Below are 14,491 nucleotides of genomic sequence, written 5' to 3'. Positions count from 1 at the left end.
TTCTCTCATAACTCTTATTGCCACAGGCTCTGAGCTCCTTTCTGTCAGTCCTTTCCCTACAATGTTAATGTCTCTGGGAGGCCCTTTCAGGCGCAGCTGTCCTGTGGGTCTGATGGACCCACATGCTTTTATAATTGAATTCATCAATCCAACCCAATCCCAACCCATCTATAACAGATTTAACATTCAAAAACATGTTCAGTCCTCATTAATCTGCCAACAGCGCTGACACACACCACGTCAACATCCTTGCGTTCCCTTCTCCTCCCGCCAGCTGCCAACTGTCCCTCCATGTTTCCATCAGTGCCAAGCTCCTGTGTTTCTTCAGCTCTGCACCATAGTTCACCCCACTTTCCCCCAGAATGCTGCATAAAAACCTCACTATCTGCTCATCTCTGCTTTAAACCTACACGTGGATGGGATTTGGGGAGTGCAGCAGGCTGGCTGGGCTGGGGGTCTGCCCTGGGGTAAGCGAAGGCCTCTTCACCCTCTGCTTTAGCCTCCAAGGCTGCCTCCTTCCACAGTGCTGGGACAGCACCCAGGTCCTGGCTCTGAGCCCTGCTTGTCCATGCTGTCGCCAGCCCTGCAAGACTGGGCAGGCCTGGTTTCCAGCCGACCGCAGCGGCACTCTGCTTTCCACTCTCACTATTCACTCTCGGTTTCGATTCTCGTCAGAGCCGTGACACAGCAGTTCCCCGTGGCGCGGACGCAGGGCTGGCTCTGAGTTGCTCCACTGTGCAATCCTCTGCGGAGCAGCAGCCATGTCCACATCCCTTTCCAGTGTTTCTGCAAGCACTCACGCATCCAGACACTGCCCTTGCCCAGAGCTGGGGAAGTCCGGTCCCTACACCTGGGGGCTCCCAGGAGGCAGCATTTTCTGACACAAAGGAGGTTCCCACAAAGCCAGACTCACTGAAGACCCCATCAAGATCCACAACAATTGGAGAATTGTCTGCCCCTGCCCCTGCCCCTGCCCCTGCCCTGGCTACAGGCCTGGGCCCACTTGGCCCCCGCACAGGTGTGCAGGGCTGGGCACTGCCACTGGCCCCATTCATGCCTGTTCCCTCTTCCCTGTTCCCTGCCCTGCTCTGGGTGCTCCCAACGCGGTCTCTGGCCCCGGGGCTCGTGCTGCCCTGTGCCCTCTGCTCCTCTCCCCATAGGCCATGGGGCAGCTGTGGGGCAGGCAGGGAGCTCCCTGGTCCAGGCTGCTGCTCCCCTTACACCACCTCTCCAAGCCCTGTCCTGGGGTCCAGAGCTCCCCAGGGTTGTGGGCTGTTGTGCGATACCAGGCCAGCCATCAGGACCACCTCTGACCTGGTGTGCTCTGCCTGTGGCTCCCTTCAGCTCCTTCCTGGGAAACCAGCTGGCCTTGGAGCCTGGCGGGGCCCCCAGAAAAGGGAGCTTTTGCTTGCAGCTATTGAGGCGTGCGCCTTGTAACAGCTGCCTGTGGGACATGTGTCTTTGGTTCACTCAAGGGCAGGTTGCGTGGGACCTCATTAGAAGTCTGCCCAGTGCACACTGGCTGCTTGTGACTGGCCTGCCCTCCTCCACCCGCCTGCAAGCCAGCTCTGCCATAAATTGCTCCAGTAACATCTCCGGGGTTGAAGTCACAGCTTACGTGTCCCCGCTCCTCGTCTTTTGTCCTGTTCTGAAGAGCAGCCCGGTGCTGCTCCTTTTCCAGTCCTCCTGTGCCTTGCTTTTCCCTTCTGACTATTATTGCCGCAGCCTCCAAGATCCTCTCTCAGTCCCTTCTGTACCATGTGAAATGCAATGAGGGCCCTATCAGGCTCAGTTGTCCTGTGGGTCTGATGGACTTTTAACTTTATTCATGAATCCAACCCGCACCCCCCTCCACCAGAAGGGGTGTAGCAGACCTTGATTAGCTGTAAAGAAGTGTGATCCTGATACAAAACTGCAGCTGAAAAAAAAATTCCTTCCCACATCTACTCCAATCACAGCTGTCACTTTATGTGACAGGTGACTGGCCATTCCCCAGCACTTAATATACTGTGCATGGAGGTGGAGGTCCCCAGTCTCTCCTCCTCGTCAGAAACGGCCGGTGACATGCCCAGGCCCCTTCCGCTTTCCTCTGCGCTTGAGTGGCTGCATTGCCTGTGAGCGGCAGGCACGGTTGGCGAAGTGCCCGCAGGCAAAGCATCCACAGGCAAGGAAGCCCCAATGGCCCCTGTTGCTCGCTGCTCATACCGATCCAGTACCTCCGTTAGTGGCTGGACGTACCAGTACCAGCAGTGAAGGATGTGATGCACTGGGGTGCCTAGGCTCTGTGCTCGGGCAACAACCCTGCCAATTTTTTTCCTGCAAAGTCTTAGCCTCGGCCCAGCACTATAGTGTGGTCCTGCTGTGACCCCGCTCTGACATTCCCCGGGCAACATCAGTGAAGATGTGCCAGTTGGCCTGCGAGCTGACAACAAACTGACGTATCACCTCAGGGTCCCCCAGCACATGCACCGGGCTCTCAAATTCAGCAAGGGTCCAAGACCTATGCACTGCTGGCCCCTCACTTCTGCCATGAACTTCAGACATCTCAGATCAATAAGGGGTACCCCCCCACAGTGTACTGTGTGCTCAATTAATAGGTCTTGAGGTGACCCATCCAAGGAAAGTTCAACCCCGCCACACACCGTGTAGTGCCTGTGCAAGGTCCGAAGACCACACATTGCACAGCTGTTGCAATTTTTGCGCTAGACTGAGGGGTTCACTTGGGTCATTTTGGGGCCAGGCTGAGTCGAGCCGTGGCAGGGGGGCTCTGTCTGGGCCTGAAGCCTCTCTGTCTATCAAAGGGCATGCTGGTTACAGAAGACAGGGGACAGTGAGTGCATGCTATACATAAACCCGCTGCAATTTTAGGTCTGTGACTGGGTTCACAGGAGCCCACCTTTTGCAGTTTGTTACATAACAGTGGCCAGACATTGATGGCAATCAAGCCTCAGACTACCCAAGAGGTATTGGGGTGACCTGTCAAATGCAAGTTCACCAGAATCGTGAACCTGTAGTGCCTGTGTCCATAACCATTACCTGTCTTCATGGGACCCATTATCAGCCACAGCCAAGAGCAAAATCCCACTCCCAGGCTGGCTACATCTCACAACACCCCCTTTTTTGCATGAGACACCCTCAGCGGTAAAAGAATGTGGGTGCTCAGCTGAGCACTGAAATGCCCAAACCCCAAATTCAAGGTGGGGAAGCTACAGGGGGGTTAAGGACCGTACGCCCTATTCCTCAATAGGTCCCATTAACACATCCAAAGCTATGCCAGGCCTCGAGGTACCTTTGCAACAAGAGGGGAGGACATCCCTGGGCCTATAGGTTGTGTTCTTCTCTGAGCATTTAACACCTCCTAGGACAGGGGTGGGCAAAATGCAGCCAGGCCATCCTATCCGGCCCGCAGGGACTCTAAAAAATTTAGAAAATTACTATTTATCTCCCCTGGCAGCCCTCGATGGCTTGCCAAAACTCAGTAAGCAGCCCTCTGCCCAAAATAATGGCCTGTCCCTCTCATAGGGCTTTAATGAATGTGCCCCCTATGTTTAACGGGCACTGTCCTTTGAGAAGTGACGGGCAGAGCAGCAGTTTCGGTCTGAACTGCCATGGATCCCAAGCAAGCAAGGAGATCAGGTCTGCCAAGGTGGCATGACTACCAACATCCCCCCCACTCTCCACCAACATCCCCCAGCCTAATCTTTTCCCACTTCCCCTACACCCTTCATAACTCCCATTATATATTATCATGGTGTGATGCTCCTGCCACCCATAATGTTCATAGTCCCATCACCCACTGTGATCGTGCTTCAGTCACCCACTGTGGTGTGGCTTTCCCTCCCCCTGCTTCCCTCAGCCAGACCCATTTGCTCCCTCCCCACCCCCTCCCCATCAGCAGCAATGTTGGGACAAGGAGCCAGGGGCAGAAGTGCAGCAGGTGCTAAGTTTTCCATTGTGGCAGGGGTGGGGCGGCCCTTGGGGATCTGGTAAGAGGGGAAACCATGGAAGTATTGGTTAGGGTACGTTTGAACACGTCAGGCTAAATGCCCTGTCTTTCTCCCAATTGCCCTCTGGTTGTGCGTTACTTGACAGTGGCTGATGCATCCACACCAAGGCCTCCAGAAGGATGTTTACTGCATGGGTATTTTCACAGAAGGCTTGGGGACATATCGCTCAGGAAATCTGCTGCAAGCGGAGGTGGAGAAACTGAGTTTGGGAATATGGGGCAAGCCCTGAAGTCTTCTTTCTTCCCCTGCAGCACGCCTGGCACTTCTTGATAAGGATCACCTGCTTGAACTCGGTTTTTGGAAAGGCAGAAGACTTTGAAGGGGGCATTTGGGACAGGAAAGTGGGTATATGGAAGTGTTTCAGTCATTTTTCACTATTTGTTGCCTCTGTTATTTATTTATATTGGAATTAAAGTTTTATTCTTGTACAGGTCTGTGTTTTCAATCAACGCATGCCGTGCTTTATCTGCGTGGCACCGGTCTTGCAGCTGGTGGCTGCTATTGGAGTCATGAGTCTCCTTTGAGGGGGAGCACTGCCTTTCATTTTGGTGTGGCGGGTGCTTTTGGCAACGAGGGGTGTCCCGTGGCATCCATAACCACACGGAGGAGGGGATGTGACACACACAGTTGCCACCAGAGCCTGAATTCGGGGTTCAGGCATCTAAGTGTTTGTTTCGCCGCATGCCCACATAGTTTTACCGCTGAAGGCATGTGATGTAAAAAGAAGGTGTTGGGAGGCCCTGCAAAACTGGGAGCGGGATTTTAATCTTGGGGTTTGGCTCCTAGCTGTGGCAGCGATAATAAGACCTATCAAAAAATGGGGGGTGTGGCACCTAGCGCACACCGTAGCCACCCGAGCCTGAATTCGGGGTTCGGGCATTGAAGTGTTTTGCTGAGCGCCCACACAGTTTTAATGGTGAGGCCATCTCTAGTGAAGTCAGGGGCTTGTAATGCGATTTTCCTGAATGCGACTGTGCTCCTGTGCACCTGGATGCTTGGCATGGTTCAAGCACCTCGATCTTCAACTTCCTGGCACTCCCTAGCTCTCAGTACATTGACAATTGAGATGACTAACACAAAACTGTCAGTTTTACAGATTTATTTAATGTAATTCATGAACTTAAAAAAAGAGGTCAGCTGAAGATTGAGCCATGCCAGGCTGTGCAGCTACACCCGGTGTGCTAAAACACTCATTACACGGAATGCCTGCACATTACACTGCAAATGACCTGCAAGTACCTGGGACGTGTAGTGGCACCTGGTGGGCAAGGAGGTTCAGGACACGTCATTTAGTGAGTTGCCATGTACACGTGACCGATTTTTTTGTCCACAAAAACAATTTGCCATGTTCAAGCTAAACGGCATCAGGGTGTAGTCCAGTTTTCCACAATGTAGGACAATGCGATACACCCAAACCTCGTGCACGTGTATTGTCTAGCTTTATGGTGTCACCAATGGTGAATTTCATCACACACACGTGGGAAAATCGTCATGTATACAAGCACCCGATCTGCTCATGTCCGCTTTTAACCTACACCCAGATCAGATTTGGGAGCACAGCAGGCTGGCGGTCTGTTCTGGGGTAGACAAGAGGACTCTTCAACTGGGCAGAACCCAGATGTCCTGGCCCCGAGCCCTGCTTTTCCGAGCCACCAGCCCTGCAAGGCGGGGCTGCTCCCAACCACAGCGGCATTCTCCTTTCTGCTCTCGCTGTTCGCTCTCTGTTTCGATTCTCGTCAGAGCCGTGACACAGCAGGGCTGGCTCTGAGCCCAGGCCTCTGGGACCTGGCAGCATAGCCCTGAGGCCCACACCCCCACTGCAACCTGGGGGCTGGGAGAAGACACGGTTCCCCTGGGCCCCTGCCCCATGGTGCTCATGGGGGTGGGAGAGGCGGCGTTTCCTATTGCATGTTGGGCTGCGCAGTTAGAGCCTCCTTTCCATTTCAGCTCCTTGCGGGGAACGCGGGCAGGCAAACAGCGGGTCTGGAGGGTGTCACCCCCGCCCACCCCAGCAGCTGCCTTCTCTTTTACTGCCCCCGCTCCCCGAGTACTGGGTCTGGAGGACAAATAGAAAATGGGCCCCTCTCTCCACGGCCTCGCCAGCCTGCTCGCCCCTCCGGCTCAGGACAGGGCTACATGTGGGGCATGTGGGGCTGTGCAGGGGAGCCCCAAGGACACTCCCAGGCTGGGGCCCTGGCGCTTGTGCTAGGAAAGCAGCTCTGGGCTGGAGGGACAGCCACCACTACGGCCACGCTCAGTCCCCTGGCATCACTCTGTACCCACTGTGGATGAATCCCTTCTGGGTCTCCCCGGTCCTGAGCTGCTTCCTGCCGTCTGGCGACTGGGTCTGCAGTAGCTCCTTGCATACCTTGGCGGTTGGCGTCCCCTGTCATCTCTCCCTCCAGCAGCTTAAGCCATGAGCTAGGACCACTGCCGTCTCCCCTGCTCTTTAGCCTGGTGGGTTTCCTCAGCAGCTCCTAGCTCTGAAGCTGGCCTCTGCATAGCTGTCTGCCTAACTGCTGGTATTAGACAGGCTGGGCCTGGGGACCAGCTTGAGCCGTCTGCATGTGCAGGGTGACCCAGGGCATAGCTGGGCTGGCAGGGACTGTACCGCAGTGCCCCAGCTGGGAGCAGGAGGCAACAGCAAGGAGGACCGAGGCTGCAGGCCTGGGTGCCCCTGCGAGACGCTGCTCCCTCCCGAGCTGCAGTCGTGCGAGGCTACCCCGGCCTCCTCCCCGTCCCAGGACAGTGGGGCTGGCAGGCGGAGGACCCGGGCTCCCGGGGTCTCTCCCATCAGGGTTCGTAGGTAGAGCAGGAGGTGTCAGATGCCTCGGGCTGTCTGATACGCCAGTGCCAGGGAAGCCAGCCCTGGGCTCGCGTCGCTCCTTTGTGCAGCCCTCTGCGGGGCAACAGCCAAGTCCAGATCCCTTCCGAAGGCTTCTGCAAGCCCTCACGCATCCAGACACTACCCGTGTCCAGACCTAGAGAAGCCTGATCCCTACACCTGGGGGCTCCCAGGAGGCAACATTTCCCCATACACAGATGGGGCAGGGGAGGAGGGCCCCACAGGGCCAGAATCACTGACGACCCCAACAAGCTCCACAACAGCTGGAGGGAGAGCTGCCTCCCCCTGCCCCCGCCCGCAAGCCTGGGCCCACTTGACCCTCACACAGATGTGCAGGGCTGGGCACTGCCACTGGCCCCACTCGTGCCTGGTCCCTGCCCTCCTCTGGGTGCTCCCAACACAGTGCCCACGGGCTCTGGCCCCGGGGACCATGCTGCTAGGTGCGCTCTGCTCCTCTTCCCACGGGCCGCGCTGGGGCGCGCTGGGAGCTCCTCACTCCCAGCTGCTGCTTCCCATCCCTCCCACGTTACACCACCTCTCCACGGCACGTCCCAGGGTCCAGAGCTCCCCAAGCTGTGGGCTGCAGTCCGATCCCAAGCCAGTGCCCTTCCTGGAGGGAGGGAGGGAGGGAGGAGAGGCCAGAGGCTGGTGCGTGCGAGACAGGCGGGCAGCCCACGTGTACAGCGAGGCGCCAGTGGGCGAGACGGGGCAGGGGGAAGGGGCGCGAGTGTAGCCGGGAAGCAGCGGAGCGGGCCCTGGGGAGCCAGGTCTCGGGCAGGTTACACTGTGTCAGAAACCCAAGGTCTGTATTTACTCCACGGTGGTTTTGTTTCCAGGAGGCTGATGAGGCGCAGCCCGCAGGCTGGGCTGCGAGAGGCGTCGGGACTTTATTCACGAGTCTAACCATACATTAAAAGACTCGACATTCAAAACCACGTCCTGTCCTCAACACACGGACCCACCAGTCTGCCGAGGGCGCCGGCACACACCGCGCTCCGCTCCCCTCCCCTCCCGCCGCCCCGCCGGTTTGCGCCGGGGCACAGGGCGGCGTCTGCCCCTGCCCTGGCCTGCCTCCGCGGGGCCGGGACAGCCCCCGCTCACGTGTGCCGGCTCCGCGCCCCGCCCCCCCCGCCCCAGGCACAGGCCCAGGCCCTGCCGGGCGGGCCGCTCCCCGGAGGCAGCGCGGCCCCGCCTCCCTCTGCCGGGCAACCCCGCAAAGAACCCCGCCCCCAGCGGGCCCGCCTCCGCTCTCATTGGCCAGGGCATGGGCTCGGCGGCCTGGCCCCGCCCTGCCACCCTGTGATTCGTTGGGGCCCGGAGCGGGCGGGGCTTCGCTCCGCTGCCACGCGCGGGTTGGCCAGTTGGAGTCCCGGGCGCTCTGGCGCGAGGCTGGCGGGAACTCCACTTCTCTTCTCGCGAGACTTCCCGGGCTGGGGGCGGGACTCAGGGGAGCGTGAGTGCAGGGTCGGGGGTTCAAGGCTCCCAGCATCCCCCAGGTGGGAGGGGCTGGGGCAGGTGGGGCTGGAGTGGGCGGGGCTGGGGCAGGTGGGGAGGGTGTGGGGCAGGTGGAGGTGGAGTGGGAGGGGGTTTGGGCAGGTGGGGCTGGAGGGGTGCGTGGGGCAGGGGCAATGAGGGGTGGCTTCCCCCAGCCCTGCGCTGCAAGCCCCGTGCCTGCATCTCCCATAGGTCGGCGCCGCGGGACCATGGAGCGGAGGGCCGGGGCCGGGCAGCGCCTGGATCCCCCGGCTGCCTTCGGCGCCCCCGCGCCTGCTGGTAACGCCTGGCTGGGTCCCGGCCCCCTCTGGGCGCAGGGCCGCGGGCGCTGGTCTGACCCGTGTCCCCTCGGCAGGTCCCCGGGGGCTGATGCCCCCCTCGCACTTCCGGCCCCGCACGGCAGCGCCCCGGGACGCAGGCCCGTCCGGCTGGAGGCCACCAGAGCTGAGCTGGGAGCCCCCGGGGTGGGCGGAGGAGGCGTCCCGGGGCTGCAGGGCCGCGGCGATGGACCAGCCCGGCGCCCGGACCAGGTAACGGCCCCGCGCCCCCTGCCCTGAGCCGCGTCAGCCCGCTGCCCGCACCCACCTGCCCTCACCACCCTGCCCCGCAGGTCGCTGGACCGGGAGGCCGAGCCCCTGGGCCCCGGCCCGGCCTTGGCCACGTCCCAGGAGGCCGAGATCATCTCCCGCCAGCTCCACAAGATCCGGCGGCTGGAGGCGGAGCTGGCCGGGACGCGCGCCACCGCCCTCCAGCAGGAGGCGACAGGGGCCCCCCGCGCCAGCACCGCCGCCCGCCTGCAGGCAGAGGCTGATGCCCTCGGGACGGAGCCGGGGGCCCTCCGGGTCCAGAGCCAAGTGGAAGCCGACGCCCTGAGGGCGGAGCTGGAGACTCTCCGGGGGCGGAGCCGAGCAGAGGTGGATGCCCTCAGGGCGGAGCTAGCGGGGGCCACGGAGCGGCAGGAGCAGGAGGCGGCAGCCGCGCAGGGGGAGCTGCGGGCGGCGCTGCAGGAGCAAGAGGCTGAGACCCAGCAAATGAGGGAGCGCCTGCAGGGGGCGCTGGACCAGCACCGGGTGGAGGTGAGCAGCAGCCGGGCCCTTGCCTGGGTTGTCTCCAGCGCGAGGAGGGGGGTGAGGGTAGGGCTGGGAGCCAGGACTGGCAGGTCCCCTCCGGGCTGGGGGAGCGGGGCTGGGTGGGCGAGTGCGAATCCAGGCTGCCTGCCTCCTTTCCAGCTGTGCCAGCTGTCCGCAGCCCACGGGGCAGAGCGGGACGCCCTGACGCAGCAAGTCCGCGAGCTGCGGGAGGAGCTGGAGGCCCGGGGACAGGAGGCCGCCCGTCTGGAGCAGCAGCGAGACGCGCTCCAGGAGCAGCTGGGGTAGGCCGCTGCCCTCGCGGCCCCCAAGAGGAGCCAGGCCCACCAAGTGACCCCTTGTCCTCTGCCCCTGCAGTGTGGCCAAGGCTGAGCTGGCCTCCCAGAATGCTTTGCTGCAGCAGCTGCGAGCCGACCTGTGCGAGCAGAACAGCCCCCCTCAGGAGTGCCTGCAGGTGAGTGGGGCCGGGGCCAGGGCCGGAGAGTGCCCTGCCGGGAGTAACGACAGCCTCTCCCACAGCAGGCGGAGGCAGAACGGGATGCTCTGAGGACCGTGGTGGAGCTGCTGCAGGTCCGACTGGCTGCGCTGGGCGACATCCTTGCCCTGCAGGAGGCAGAGCTGACGCGGAAGGTGAATGGCCCCAAGGCCACGGGGCACGTCCCTTGGTGGCTGGGCTGCGGCACCAGGTCCCTGGGGCGGCTGTGGGGACATGGTGTGGTGGGGAGATCCAGCAGGGTGCAGGGGGAGGCTCTCCCATGCAGGGGAGTGGGTGCCGTGCCCTGAGGGTACTAGGGGCTCTGTGCTGTACAGGGCCTCACTAACTCCTTCCTCTCGTGCTCCCAGCCCTGGGACCCCCTGCAGCCTGAGGGGGCCATGAAGGCCCAGGCCCTGCTGAGCCGCTGGCGGGAAAAAGTTTTCGCCCTCATGGTGCAGCTCAAGACCCAGGAGCTGGGCCAAGCCGAAGCCACTGGCCTGCTCCGCAGGAAGGTGTGTGCTGGGGCTGGGGGGATGCCTGGATCTCCTCCAGGGTCCGAGGGCCAGGGGGGAAGTGGTGATGGATTAGAGCAGAGGGGGAGGGAGCTCTGTCCAGGCTCTGGATGGAATGGTGCACTGAAAACATCAGCTCCCTGCTCCACCGCTGACGGAAAGGCAAATAAAGCATTAGGGATCATTAAGGGAAGTACAAAGAAATACAAATAATCCAATAAGGGAAGTACAAAGAAAACACAGTACCATGATGCCTATTAATAAGTCTGTGGGGCATCCCATCCACACCTTGAATACCACACCCGGTTCTGGCCCCCACACCTCCAAAAGGAGATTGCACCTTCTCCAGTTCCGCTGAGAAGGGCAGCAAGGATGCTGAGTGGTCCAGAGCGGCTTCCACTTGAGAGACTAAGGAGGCCAGGCCTGCTTACCTTAAAAAAATTGACACTTGGGGGACATGAGAAGGGTTTACAGAGCACTAAGTGGCCACTAACTAAGGATTTATTGTTTACCATCTCTCGCCAGACGAGAACGAGGGGTCTCAACATGAAACTAGCGGGTAGCAAACTTAAAACTAAAGGCAGCGAGTTCTCTTCCATCCAGCGCTTTATTCAAGCGTGGGACTTGTGGCCACCAGATGTGGTGGGAGCTGCCAGTTCACAAAGGGACTGGGCATGTTTCTGGAGAAAAGGGGCATCCACAGTTGTTGAGCAGGGAGTAAGGGGCACAACCTCTGCATCAGAGGCGCCTGGACCTTCAATGCCAGAGCCTGCAAGGGAGAGAGGAACAGGAAAATCCTGCTCGGACTCTGTTTGCTCCGCCTTCCAGCCTCCGCTCTGTGCCACTGTGTGACACAAGCCTATTTGAAGTGCCAGGGAGCATGGGCCTAGGCACACCGAGGCAAACTGTAAGCCTCCCTTGCTAAGAGGGGCCCCCACAGGAGCACCAGCAGATTCTTTGGGGCAAATAAAAGACAAAACACAGACAGGAGTGAGGTCAGCTTTAAAGCAAGTGGTTCAAGCAGGAACACCAAGCAGATCACACCTGCTGGCCCTTGAACACATCTTGGGAACCAGTGGACACTGCCCAGTGAGACTGCCTGGAGGCGGGATCAGACCAGGGACAGAAAAGCGGTGCTGCAGGCCCTGGGGTCCCCTCCAGCCAGCAGCTCCTTCCTGGTCAGGCAGATCACCAGCTTGGCTGTGGCCAGGTGGAGGCCGTTTAACACAGGAGATTGGGCAAGATGAACCTAAGGTCTGCCCCAGTACATGGCAGCTCTTGTGTTCTTATGGGAGTGGGGTGTGATGGATCAGAGCAGGGAGGCTGGGAACCAGGGCACCTGGGGTCTCCCAGGTTTGGAGGGGAGGGGAGGAAAGAGGAGGGGAGGGGGAGCCAGGACACCTGGGTCCTATTGGTTCTGTGTTTCGGCAGGTGTTGGAGCTGGAGGGTGAGGTGGTGCGACGGGACCAGCAGGTCGCGCTGCTCTTGCACAGTTTGCAGGAGAAGACAGCTGAGGCCGACATGGAGAGAGTGAAGAGCAAGGTCTGGACCGGAGCAGGACGAGCTCTTTTCTTCTGGGGGCACCATACCCAGCTGGCCAGGGGTGCAGCTGGCTCTGGGGACTAGGGGTGGGCAGTGCCCTCCTTTCTGGGAGGTGCCATCCTGAACCAGCCCAGGGACACTGGTGGGAAGACAGCACTGGATCTGGACCCCACTCTCTCCTACAGACGCTCCAGGCTGACCTGTCCCACAGCAAGGACTCAGGGCAGCGCCAGCAGCTCCGGGCAGAAGCGGCTGAAGGCGCCTTGCGGGGCCTGGTGGAAGCTGTGAGGAGGTGAGGCAGGGGCATGGGACCACTGGAGCAGCCCGGTCTCCCAAAATCCCTTGTTGCAGCGGCAGGAGGCAAGTCACAAAGGAGCCTCTGACCCCAGACCTTGCCCTCCACAGTCTGCAGCAGCAGGTTGGGCAGCAGGAGGGGGAGCTGCGGGCGGCCGTCTCGCGCCTAGCTGGTCTGGGTGCTCGTGTTGGCTTCGCTGCCAGGAGAGTAGACGCCATCCAAGGTGAGGGGTGGGGCTGGGTAGAGCCTGGGCACAGGCCCTGCCCCAGGGACTCGTCTTCCCCATGTCTCAGCATGACCCAAGGGTGCAAGGATCTATCTGTCCTGTCACTGCCTGTTCCAGACTTTCCAGCCATGCTCTTGGCTCTGTCTTGTTGTCCTGCCCCAGGGAGCTGTGTCTCAGAGCTATAACTGCTTCTTTGGCCTGCAGGGCTCGTCTCCCAGAAAGTGGCCTTGGCTCGACTGCAGCGGGAAGAGCCACTCAGGGCTGCCAGCCCAGAGCCAGATATGTGAGTCCCTGCAGCCCCAAGAGGAGCTGGGGTGTGGGGCTGGGAGCCGGATACCCTGATGCTCTCCCAGCTGTGGGAGGGACGTGGATTCTGGTGAACTGGTTGGATTCCAGGTGCCTGGGTCCTGTCCCGTTCCTAGGAGGGGAGCAGGGCTTCAGGGATGGGTGTCCTGGGGGCTAAGAGCCCACCTGGACACCTGAGTTCTCTTCTGGTCTGGGAGTGAGGTGGGGTCTGGTGGGTGTGAGGCTGGCAGCCAGGACACCTGGGTCTGTGTTCTGGGAGAGGAGTGAGGCTTGCTGGTTTGGAGTGGGGGGCGGGGATGCTGGATGCCTGGCTGCTTTCCCTGCTCTAGAAGGGGAGCAGGATCTGGTACATCAGAGCAGGGGACTGGGAACTCAGGTGCCTGGGTTCTCTGGGAGGGCAGCAGGTCTGGTGGGTCAGAGTAGGGGGGCCAGGAGCCTGGACACTGTATGTGTTTCTTGGTTTCTGGAGGGCCATGGGCTGGGGCCAGCAGAGGCTGCGTGGCTGACCCTTTCCTCCCCTCCAGCCCCTTCCAGGAGGCTCTGCAGGTGGAGCTGGCCCAGCTGCACCAGGAGCGGGACCACTTGGCTGCTGAGCTGAAGCGCGGGGCCCAGGCTGTAGAGAGAAAGATGGCTGAGGCCCGGGAAAAAGGTAGGGCTGGGGGGTGCCCCCGTGGCTGGAGTTGGGACCACAGCCGTGGTGGTGGCTGCAGGCTGGGGTCCTGTTCCCCCCAGGTCAATACCTCTGTTCTGTCTCTGCTTGGGCCACAGCGGGGCGCGAACTCCAGGAGGTGGCCGACAGCCTGCGGCAAGTGCTGGAGCGGAAGGAGGCGGTGGAGCAGGAGTGCCAGGAGCTGCAGGGGTGGCTGGAGACGGCGCGCCAGGAGCTGCACAACAGCCAGGAGGCGGCAAAGGGACTGAAGCAGCAGTTGGCGCAGCTGCAGGGGGAACACAAGCGAGGTAGGGCAAGGCAGGGCAGGCTGCCTGGAGGGGCAGAGGGGTCCATTGGGATCACTCTGACCTCTTCCCCTTGCAGTCTTGCAGGAGAAGGTGGCCCAGGTGGAGACGCAGCTCCGTGGGGACCTTGCTGAGGCTGAGAAGCAGCTCAGTGAGGCGCGACGGGAACACACAAAGACAGGTACAGGACTCCCGTCCCTGCAGGGCCCCTGGCTCCTCACCCAGCCTCCCTCCACCGCCACAGTTCTCCTCCAGCCCTGCCGTCTCTGCAGTTGTGGCCCTGCGCCAGGCTGAGCGCCAGGCTGCTCGGGACAAGGCCCGGAGCCAGGAGTTGGCGCGGCTCCACGACGAAGCCCAGAAGGAAGAAATAACTCGGCTGGGCACTCGCCTGCGGGAGCTGGAGAGGGACAGAAACCTGCTGATGGTACATTCGAGGGGCAGGAACAGGCTCCCCTTGCTCCCCCAGCTCTGGTGGCAGCCCGCGTCCCGACCCTGGCCCCGACCCCACGCTGACCACAGCTCCTTCCCCTCCAGGCCACCCTGCGGCAGGAGGGGCTCCTGGCCCAGTTCCAACGTAGCCGAGTGACGGCACGGAAGCTGCCAGGGGAGCAGCAGGGGCCCGGCCTGGACGCAGCACTGGGGTCCTCCGGCTTGCAGCCACCTTCCCAAGGTACGCACCTGCCCCCAGCCCTGACCTGGCCTGCCTGGGCTTTGCACTCCCAGCCCTTCATGGCTCCCTCTGCCCCC

The 14,491-nt window shown here is 61.1% G+C and overlaps 1 protein-coding gene across 1 annotated transcript in view; it reads left to right on the top strand.

Annotated features, from left to right (window-relative positions):
• The first annotated feature begins 8,205 nt into the window (after nt 1-8,205).
• LOC132243234 (coiled-coil alpha-helical rod protein 1-like) overlaps nt 8,206-14,491 on the top strand; it is a 9,331-nt gene continuing 3,045 nt past the window's right edge. Inside the window, exons 1-17 of the mRNA XM_059718891.1 lie at nt 8,206-8,305; nt 8,539-8,625; nt 8,702-8,876; nt 8,957-9,422; nt 9,576-9,718; nt 9,792-9,888; nt 9,954-10,064; nt 10,278-10,421; nt 11,853-11,963; nt 12,149-12,255; nt 12,369-12,481; nt 12,689-12,767; nt 13,315-13,439; nt 13,559-13,747; nt 13,824-13,925; nt 14,017-14,168; nt 14,279-14,414. Coding sequence (XP_059574874.1) covers nt 8,556-8,625; nt 8,702-8,876; nt 8,957-9,422; nt 9,576-9,718; nt 9,792-9,888; nt 9,954-10,064; nt 10,278-10,421; nt 11,853-11,963; nt 12,149-12,255; nt 12,369-12,481; nt 12,689-12,767; nt 13,315-13,439; nt 13,559-13,747; nt 13,824-13,925; nt 14,017-14,168; nt 14,279-14,414 — 2,320 coding nt within the window. The 5' untranslated portion in view covers nt 8,206-8,305; nt 8,539-8,555. The remainder of the gene's footprint in view (nt 8,306-8,538; nt 8,626-8,701; nt 8,877-8,956; nt 9,423-9,575; nt 9,719-9,791; nt 9,889-9,953; nt 10,065-10,277; nt 10,422-11,852; nt 11,964-12,148; nt 12,256-12,368; nt 12,482-12,688; nt 12,768-13,314; nt 13,440-13,558; nt 13,748-13,823; nt 13,926-14,016; nt 14,169-14,278; nt 14,415-14,491) is intronic.

This window comes from Alligator mississippiensis, chromosome 15, assembly GCF_030867095.1.
Source record: "Alligator mississippiensis isolate rAllMis1 chromosome 15, rAllMis1, whole genome shotgun sequence".
Taxonomy (NCBI): domain Eukaryota; kingdom Metazoa; phylum Chordata; order Crocodylia; family Alligatoridae; genus Alligator; species Alligator mississippiensis.
This window is presented reverse-complemented; position numbering and strand designations above follow the sequence as displayed.